We start from the raw sequence: 10,000 nt of genomic DNA on the forward strand, positions 1-10,000 counted from the left end.
GCATGCGTAGTAGTCACCAACTGACTCTGTCATGGAGGCCAGTACACCAGCCAGCATCCCAAAGACGCCAGCGGCACTCACCGTGGGAGTCCCCCACTGACCTTTATAGAGAAAGACACGTGATTAACCTGGATGAATGTTCATTATAAGTGAGTCATCAGGTGAAGTTAATAAGGAAAGGTATCGCGCGCCATCAGTTCGCACCATCACTAAAACGCGTTTTCAAGTTTTTTTTACTTGCAAAAGGACATTTTTAAAACACATCATTTTTTTAAAAACCAGTAACTGTGTTTGGAAGGACCACCGCAACAAAATAAAAGCACCGGATCCTGTTATGTTTTGTCCAGTCACATCTGTTTCATCTACTTTTGCTGTCAAACCTTTAACCACTGAAAACAATGGGAAGGTTACTTTGTAGCTATGCTGTTACACATTTCTACCGTCCACTGTATATACTGAGCAGTGGATTAATTATCTCCTTTCCTAAATGAAAGCGATAGAAGACAGATCTGTGTGAACGGAGCCTTAAGCTATAATGATCTTTACAATCCTAGAAACAATACTTTTTTTAATACCTAAGGTTAAGGAGGGAAACGCTTCTTACTTCACAGATATCACTTGCACGAGCTGGCAGTTGTGGTGATTCATAGAAGAACTTAACGTATCCCGTGGATCTTGAAAATCGCCTTTGAATAAAAGGAACTATCGCTTACTCCATGTTATCTAAACCTGCCTTATATTATTCACATCCTTTTTTTGACCCCATGTTCTGCGCGTCGCCTCGCGCGGTAACCGTGTACTCCTGATTACTTTTTTTATTCACTTACCTGGGTATGGAAATCTAAACCATTTCGCATCGTTCAGCACAAATAATCTGGCATCTGTTCTCGCGGCATATTGCGGATTTTTTGGGTCATCAGTAAATCCACCTGCTGCAGTCACAATGGCGCAAATGATCCAGGATAAAATGATACCAAGCAGGATCTGTTGGAGAAACAACAGCATACAATCAAAATAGTTAAACTTTGTCATGTACGTTGCATGATGCAATGAAACATGTCGCATCATACAGGCGGTACGCGTCCGGTTGATTCGCTCCTGTTGAATCCATTGTCCCCAGTCAGCCTTTCAGACGCTTACCAGATTTTGGCGCGAATTTCTTACGTTTCTGCCATACCAGCAAAATCTAAACGCGGTGTCTTGCCACAGGAAGCTGTTCCCAGGCTCTTATGCGTACTTCGTGCTCTCCGCACTGTGCAAGACAAGGCTGATTTTAATTATGACTCAGTGGACCTCGAAAGAGCCAAGCTGTATGACAGGATTGACACTTCGCGCACTACCTTTTGTTTCACGTTACTTTTCCATTTTGGACTCTAACAGCAGAAGAAATAGAGACTTTCTTAACTAATGGGAAACAAAACCAAAACCAATCGTGAGTCGCTTGCACGTCGCTCGCTTCACGCTTGTTCCATGTATTTGATGCCAAATCTGATTGGTTCATTGTGATGTTTGCGTCTGTTGTAATTGGTAGGAGCAACTGTCCTTGTTTTGGTTTTACGACACACATTCGAAAAAACGCTCTAAAAGAGTGTTTTCTCGAACAATTCTTTCTAGCCCAAACCCAACGGCCCTTCCAAATTTCAATGTGTTTGTGATAACGAATGACCTACCGGAAACATTCTAAACAAGGCAAACTTTGTCATGTGAATTCCTTTGCTCCTTGAATAAGCGGGAAAAGGCATCTTGATATTCGTCATGTATTGAGAGAAGATTGCGATAAGTACAATGGTCCTAGAGGTAAAGATAAATGGTAAATTTTAAGACAGCATGTAGCAAGTCATCAAACAGAATTAAAATTGAACTGGTTAAATCCACTAATCCTTGCAGAAGAAATAGCCTGCGCAGCTGGCCGTTTTGTTCGCGCGGGTTCGCGCGGCGGAGCTACGTTAACGAACGGCGAAGCCGCGAGAGTAACTTCAGCCGCCTCCTCCCCATTCCTATCGCGGCTTCGCCGCTTGTCAAAACTATTGACCCCGTGCGAACAAAACCGCCAGCCACGCAGGCTAGAGCAGAAAAAGACAGAGTGAATTCACGCTATATTCACGGCTAGCAGCCTCCACTCAAATCTCCCCACCGCTACAAGCTTTCGAGAGGGTAGCGACTGGAAACGATAAGAGGCGGTTGTATTCGTAAACTAATTCACGACATACCGGCTGTATCTTTGCCGGTATACCTATCAGTTTGCCGTTTGTATAAAAAGAGTGACAGACAAATTATACGTGCGAACTTTTAATGGCTTGGATCGGTTACCTTTTCATCTATTACACCTGGAGCGAGACTATAATCCATTGAACACGATAAAAGAGTTTTATTTTCAACTTCGGAATGGCACAGTGGCGCTACGCAAATCAGCATTTCTTATTTTCTCGATGTGGGTGAGAGGCCTACACAAAAGCTATTCGATACTGAGTGAAACCAAAGCTTAAGATAAAACAAATATTGCTATGGTGATTCTCACTTACATTGCCGAAATTCCCCAGTGGATACCTGAAAAGAAATGTTTATGAGACGGTCAACATGGTAAGGCCTTTGATTTGTGTGAAAAGTCAATTGTTAAGGAAGATCCTAAAGAAACCTGAGTTTCTCGTACCATCCTGAGATGTGCAGAACGCATGCGCAGTAGCAAAAGGGTGCACCATCCTGGTGAGGATGTCACCGTATTAGAAACCTTAGTTTGCCTATCAATCAGCACCGATGAACCAACTTTGGAGTGAAGACAGTTACCTGAGTAATCGGCGGAAGCTTGAAACAGCGAAAGCCCAACCAGCGTGATAGTGGGTGCAATGGTCAACGGTCCAACGAAACGAAGAAGAAATCCGATCAAACCAGTGAAGCCGATTATAATTTGAAACAAAGCCGCCACCATAATGGATCCTTGGATCTACAGTGGAAAACAAGACATAACAAGAAAAAGGCGAGATCAAATCTGAACCACGTAAAAAGAGATTAAATGGAATTGAAAACGTTTAAGACTTTACACGAGGAACTATAAGTCAGAAAATCGAATTGAGGTCGAGCTAAAAATATACCATTGTTCATAAATATATTAACAAATCCAGTTCATTTAAGTATCAGTGTATTTAGTAGGGATATTCTTCAGATTGAATTGGAATTGGAAATTTTGGAATTTGAGGAGAAGGGAAAACCAGAGTACTCGGAGAAAAACCTCTTGGAGTCAACACGGAAGTGCCAACAAACTCAATTCATGATCGTAGTCGATCGCAGAAGATCGCGAACAATTACTGGAGATGGCCGCATGGCGATTACCATTACAGAATCATGGAAAATCGGTACGATGGTAAAAATTCGTCTTCATATTATCCCAAAATTTTTAGTGTGTGATCGTTTGACGGATCATTTGGCAATCAGCTTACCTCCCTCATTCGTGGTTTCCACACTTCACTGTAGTCGATAGTGGGTGGGCTAGTGGTCATGCTCGTGGAAAAGTTTGCACCTTAAAAGTTAGACAATAAAGAAAACACTTAGCCAGTGCCAATACGATATGACTGTCATCGCTATCGTCATCATCATCATCATCATCATCATCATTTACCTGCAACTGTTGGTGTAGGTGAAGTAGAGGGGCATTTCCACTGAGGGAGGCTTAGGATAGCAATAGTTGGAGTAAGGAACGAGAAGGTACCACCTTGTATGATGGGAAGCCTAAAAAAAAAAAATTGAGTCAAGTGGAGGTTATCATTTTTAAAGAAATTGACCAGACACCATTTCTAACTTCAACTAAACCTTTGTGGAACTTTTATTACCTGTTGCCAAAGATGGTTTGCAGTAACGTACAAAGGCCAGACATAAAAAATATGGTGCTGATTATCTCGCTGGTAGCCAGTGGATCCTGATCGTAGCACATGGGTTTGGATAATATAAGAGGAATCACCAATGTTGCACCAAACATGGTAATATAATGCTAAAAAGGACAAATGAATGAATCAATAATGTTCGATACACAATCAAACCCATTTAAAGGGAAAATTGCAAAGACTGAATTCCAAACGATTGCCAATGCGCGGACGACCTCTTAATCATTACAAACGTTGGCGATTTCATGGAAAACAGCTGCTAATAGTCGGAGCCCTTGCGGCAAGTTTATGAACCCTCCCTTTCACCTGCGGCTTTTACATGGTTTCGCTAGACGATCTTATGACAACTGAGGTCTATGATCCATGAACAGGTTAGAGTATCTGTGTCCCGGGTTAGGGAGGTACTCCATGGAATTTTGCTACCTGGTTCTTCATATTTAAGAAACCAAAATATTTAATTTTTCAATACCCGTTTTCAAACGTGGCCCGTAAAGTCCATACCATTTTCAGACTGGTCTGTAAAATTTATATCCTTTTGCAGACGTCAAGCCAAAATTGTTCAAGTCTATACCCATTTTCGGACCAAATGAAACGCCTAAAATATCATACCTTGGGGCATTTCATACCTATATACCTTACATAAGGGAGTATCTCATGGGGTCTACTTAGTGTTGGTTTTAGTGATAGATGATCTCACTGGGACTCACCTGGAATCCAAGGGCAAGTCCAAGGTACCATGGCGGGGTCTCGTCTATGGCGTAAGTCAGGCCTAAGGAGTTCTTGTCCTTCATAGTTACCTCTTCCTAAAGAAGACAAAACAAACACTGTTGTCACGGAGAAAGAACTTTAAAGGGGTCACAGCGTTGCCAAGACTAAACACCTTTTTCGCACACAGAATGCTTTTCGAACACCAAGAAGGTATCACGGGATTTACTCAAAGGAAGAACAATCCATAATCGGTTTCAGAGATTTTTCAGAGGCACAAATGGAAGAACGTGAACATTTCTGTCCTGGCCATCCATCCATAGTCAAAGCAACTTTTGTCAGCTTCAGAGAACTAAAACAAACAAACTAGAACTAAACAAAATTGAACCAATATTTTTGTCTTTACCTTTTTCAAAAGTAATACTAAAGTTTGGTGTTATATCCCTTGAAACTCTGGCTCTCTACCGCTATATGCATCATCAGATCATTATCGCAATTAATTGGTGTTAGTCGAGTCCATACGGACAAAGTGAAATGTGTAAATTCGTGTTGGCGGACCTGGTGCCTGTAGACATCGCAAAAACAGCCGACAAACTGTTGCAAACAAATAGATGTACTAGTAATGTTTATCTTTACCAAGTTTCTCAGCAGTTTTCAGGGGTTGGTAATCTCGCATTTGACGTGCTAACGTTTGTTAAACAGGTGCTGGCTGTTTGCTACAAAGGCCAGAGAAAAAGATCAGCGGTACCGAACAAGCTAAATACTTAAAATGTTGTCTCTTGTTTTCAGGTGGACTTCCACATATTTGTGTAACCTAATAGTAGTGACCCGTTCAGATGCTCTATCTCAAAATTTTCAGTTGTAGAAAGTTTTAGGACATGGAATGTGATTTTCCAAATTTGCAAGCTGTTGTTGGCTTTACGAAAATCCCAGCTGAGACCTTATTTCGGATTTGTTATGAGATATTTGCCCTTGGACTCCGTGTTAGTGTTACGAAATTTTGAGCTGACATTTTGCCGACGAAAACTCCCTGAAAGATGTAGAAGGGATTGCTGTCAAACTCGAATTGATGTAAAGCGCGAGTTCACCAAGTTTTGATTACTGAAAACTTGAAATTACACCCTGCACTTTAAAATCCTACCACGCATGCGGGTTAACCTAATCGATGTCACGTTCTACATAACGATATTTGACAAAATAAGTTGTTTGAAGCAAATTAAGTAACATGAGTTACAGGAGAGAAAGAAATTTTCCCTTACCGTTCGTTCAGTGACGCAAACAAAACAGGCTCCTGCCATGAAAACTCTGGGCAAAGGTTGGACGCGATCATTATCATCATTATGGGAGGAGATGGCCTTCAGGCTTAATTTTTAAATTGCTTAGAGGGGGAAAACAATACATCGTCTTTTGCAAGTAATTTGTTCACAGTATCAACGCGAATTTGTATTCAAAACATCCACTTCAACTACCTTTACTCTTTATTTCAAGAAAATCAACGCCGCTTTATACATTTCACTGTTAACACTAAATTGGAAGTGATATGAATAATGCATTCTGTGAACGCTTGAAGGCTTGAACGGCGAAAACAACACACCGTCTTTTGTTATTTCTAGGATGAAGGAAAGATCGCAAAGATCCGCGCGCCACACCCACAGTGAGTGTAAAGATAGGTAATCATTAGCTTCTATCATTATTGGTTTTAAAAACACAACGCCACTTCTGAACCGTGTAAAAAAGTTTGGAGTACATTAATTTTAACAATAAATTCGAAGTGATATGACTAATGCATAGGACTTATCACGGTTTTCGACGCCATTTTGACGAGTAGGCAAGCACGTCTTGAAATAACAGTGTTTGTATGGAAATCCGACATCAAATAATTTTCATAAAACTGAACATCGCTTCTGAAAAATTCATGAATTGGAAACTTTACGCACTATGCAAAGGATTTTACAGAAAATAACTGAGGAATGTAGCTGTGCTAGAAAGCGTCTAGTTGCATTTTGACTTTTCCATACATTTGTCTGTATAGCGAACCAGCCGTGAACTGCTACCAAAAATAGTTCGCGGGAAAAAAATACAGGAAAATGTATCTAAAGTTCCAAACACGACTGGACGCTTTCTGGCACAGCTACATCTCTCCAATTCCAATTTTTTTCTTAAAATCCTTCTCCTAGTGCCAAAAGTTTCCAATTCATGAATTTTTCAGAAGCAATGTTTCATGAAAAATTTTTGACATCGGATTTCCAAGCAAACACTGTTATTTCAAGACGTGTTTGCCTACTCGTCAAAATGGCGTCGAATTGAAAACCGTGATAAGGCCTATTCCGTAAAATAATTGGGAGCATAAAAGCTGCCGACGAAATAAAGAGATTGTAAAGAGATATCATAGGTTTATTTTCCTGCCCAGGTCACGAAAGGCAATTAACTCGCTTGTTATACTCAGCACGAAATGCACCGCCCTAAAGTATTGTAGTGCAAAGCTGGGAAAGTTTCTTGAGAATGTTGGACATACAATGACGTACTACCAGAAATGTTCCGTAGCACTGACTTATTTGAACGGTGAAACAAAGGATTTATTCTCCAGACTCCAAATTTAGGCTTTGTTATTACGAGACTCTAGTTTGAATCCAAAACCGAATGGTCAAAATGACTTTTACAGTAAAAGACAAAAAGGTGCATAACATGACAGGGCCATGCAAGTAAAAAGTTACAGCAGCTTTGGTAAACTAAAATATATAAGAACTGATATATTGGCTTTGAGCTGGTGTAACGATGCGGGAAGGATTAAAAATCGTTTCTTTTGTTTTTAAAGACGTTGTCCGTGTAGTCTATTTTCCCGTCTTTTGTTTTAGACCTTGTATCCTGATACAGAAGGATAAAACCGATATTTATATGGAACCGATTTAGTCTCTATTTTTGTCCTGGTATATACATAATTAACTATGGTATATCGGTCCACCATTAGAGACTGAACTCATATTACCTATCTCCATTATATTTTTAGTTTTTTTCGCAAATAGAAGAGGAGCCAACTGAACAAAAAGAAAGTTTATCTTCATCTTAGATTACGAATATGCTGTGGTTTGCGACGCTTTAGTGACTTGCTTTAAGGCAATTAAGTTTGTTGTAAATTAATTTCCTTTGTGAATATTACCCAAACGACAAATACCCGCCTGCTCACACGAAAATGACGAAACGTTCGGTGTTGCTGAAGCAACGCCAAGAACACCATGGTAAACTTCGACTTTTTACCCAAGCACGACAGAGTTCTGAGTTGTGGAGGGCATGCAAAAGAGCTGAGTGTTTGTGTGGCGCAATGATAAAAACGTTTTTAATGATAATGTGTTATTTGTTATGTTATTGTCATACTCAGCACGAAATGTACCGCATTTTTGCAGTGTTGCAGTGCAAAGCTGGGAAAGTTTCCTGAGAATGATGTACCGTGACACGTCGACAAAAGCTGTGCTCTGTAGTAGCACTGATTCGTTTGAATGTTTAAACTAAGGATTTCTTTCTTATGGCACTCTTTGAAAGAAGCGAAATGATCAAAATAACTTTTGCAATTAAGACAAAAAGATAAACTATAAACAAAAGAAAACACTGCAGATAAAGAGAAACAATAACATGAGAAGGATACAGGTAAAAAGTTACAAAAACAGTGCTAAACTAACAAAATGATAGTAACGATATCTAAGCCTGATGCAGGAATATAACGGCATATTGTATTTCTGTTGTTTTGTCCTTTTTGTCGGTACCGTGGAACATACAGAACCGATATTTGGAAATATCCTTGGTATCTTTAGTACCTCTCGTTTCGCTCTAATTTCATTTTTTTGGACCTCAGTTTTGATGTGGAAATTGTGATCAAATCGTAGTATTTCTTACATTTCAAACATAAAGGTTTGATGGACAGTGTTTTAAAATAGCTGATGGAAACCCAGGCTCAAAATTGTCCAATTTAATCCCCATTATCTTCGTTGCAACGTAGGTATATAGGTGCATGCATTTTTTTTGCAGATTGTAGATGAGCAGTAACCAATGGAAAAGTTTATCTTCATAAATCTGAAACGACTTCCAATAGAATTTGAAGTCAAAGCAATACAAATCTCACCGTGTTGTCGTTGATTTCACGGGAATTCTGGTCGGCCATTACCTCTGTACTTTATAAAAAGCACTTGCTAATCCGCGCAGCCGATTGCAGTAAATGAATTGTGAAATGCAAATACGGCGGTCTATGGTTTAATTAGATATCGTGCGCGTAATATTATTGCTCAAGGCCACTGGAAGGTCATTAACATCACAAAACTAACGAAAATACAAGGCTTTCACATCCGGTTGTGGTAGGAAGAATGATAACGCCCAGTAGGTTTAATTTCCCTTCCCTTTCTTGTACTAAAAGGATGAAAGGCGACTCTTGCGGGCGGAGCGTGCAGTAAACCCCTTTGTTTGAGGTTAAACCCCACCCCCTCCCCGAATGATCTCGAAAAGCGCTGATCCAAAAAATCATAAAGAACCCCTTTCACCCCAGCCTACGTAGAGTTAATGTTGCAGTAACTTTTGTGTCTGTAGGCTATTTATACCAACCACAGAGCAGAACTTTCCTGTGGTGCTGTTTGTTTAAAACCGATTAAACTATACAAGATGGATGAAATCTTAAATTGTGACCATTCAAACGAAACTATGAGGGCGGTCTTTTCAGTGCTTTTCCGTGGTGCTGTTTATTGATTGTGTTACGGGAATGCGGTTTATAATGTTATAATGTTATTATAAACAAATGAAAGACCGGAGATGACCAGTTCTGATCAGTTCTAAATTCTCAATTGGAGCGCTCCTATCGGAATGCAATTTCTTGTTGTTGTTCCGGATCCTCTCGACTCCTGCGTTGCAGCTCATAGTTCCAAGTACTGAAGAGGAAATACGACATTTTTCTGTTTCCATCACTTGTCCTTCTGAAACAAAGTGCCACCTTACAGTATGTTCGTGCCAGTTAAGCGGCGTACTGGATATATAAATGTATAAATGTGCAAGACATTAGAAAACAAGTAGTATCACTTCTTGGAACTGGCCAAGGATACTGTATTTTCTGAACTGACAGGATGACAGCACAGGTTTGGTGACTCACGAACAAGAGTAGCAAGGCTAGGCACGGAATCCGGCATTTTCCTTTCAAATTAAGTTTCCTTTTGTTCTGATCAAACTAAACTTTCTCTTTTATTAGACACTTAAATCTGTTTTGAAATAGTCCATTTGCAACTAGACACTGCCCTGTAACCGCCTTCACTCAGCTAATGATGATTTTTCCGTGCTTCAAAAAAATATGCATGGTGATCGATCTAGTTCAACAGTATATTGTCTACTTTAATGCAGTCTTTAACATGTGTAATTTACTCAAAGCTGCTGTTATGACTCTGTTATGG

General features: G+C 39.9%; 1 protein-coding gene across 2 annotated transcripts in view; it reads right to left on the reverse strand.

Moving 5' to 3' along the window:
• Positions 1-10,000, reverse strand: part of LOC146455322 (solute carrier family 23 member 2-like) — a 21,796-nt gene that overhangs the window by 4,133 nt on the left and 7,663 nt on the right. The window contains exons 1-10 of one of the 2 annotated variants that reach the window (XM_085094473.1): positions 8,695-8,800; positions 4,583-4,678; positions 3,825-3,982; positions 3,614-3,723; positions 3,435-3,514; positions 2,785-2,941; positions 2,523-2,547; positions 1,671-1,791; positions 828-984; positions 1-101 (exon numbers count right to left, since the gene is read on the reverse strand). The exon at positions 1-101 is cut by the window's left edge and continues 153 nt beyond it. In XM_085094473.1, the coding sequence (XP_084950599.1) occupies positions 1-101; positions 828-984; positions 1,671-1,791; positions 2,523-2,547; positions 2,785-2,941; positions 3,435-3,514; positions 3,614-3,723; positions 3,825-3,982; positions 4,583-4,678; positions 8,695-8,733 (1,044 nt within the window). In that variant the 5' untranslated portion in view covers positions 8,734-8,800. Of the gene's footprint in view, positions 102-827; positions 985-1,670; positions 1,792-2,522; positions 2,548-2,784; positions 2,942-3,434; positions 3,515-3,613; positions 3,724-3,824; positions 3,983-4,582; positions 4,679-8,694; positions 8,801-10,000 lie in introns of those variants that run through there. The other variant, XM_085094472.1, reaches the window with a different exon arrangement.

This window comes from Pavona decussata, unplaced genomic scaffold (genome assembly GCF_977016875.1).
Source record: "Pavona decussata unplaced genomic scaffold, jaPavDecu1.1 SCAFFOLD_280, whole genome shotgun sequence".
In the NCBI taxonomy this organism is placed as follows: domain Eukaryota; kingdom Metazoa; phylum Cnidaria; class Anthozoa; order Scleractinia; family Agariciidae; genus Pavona; species Pavona decussata.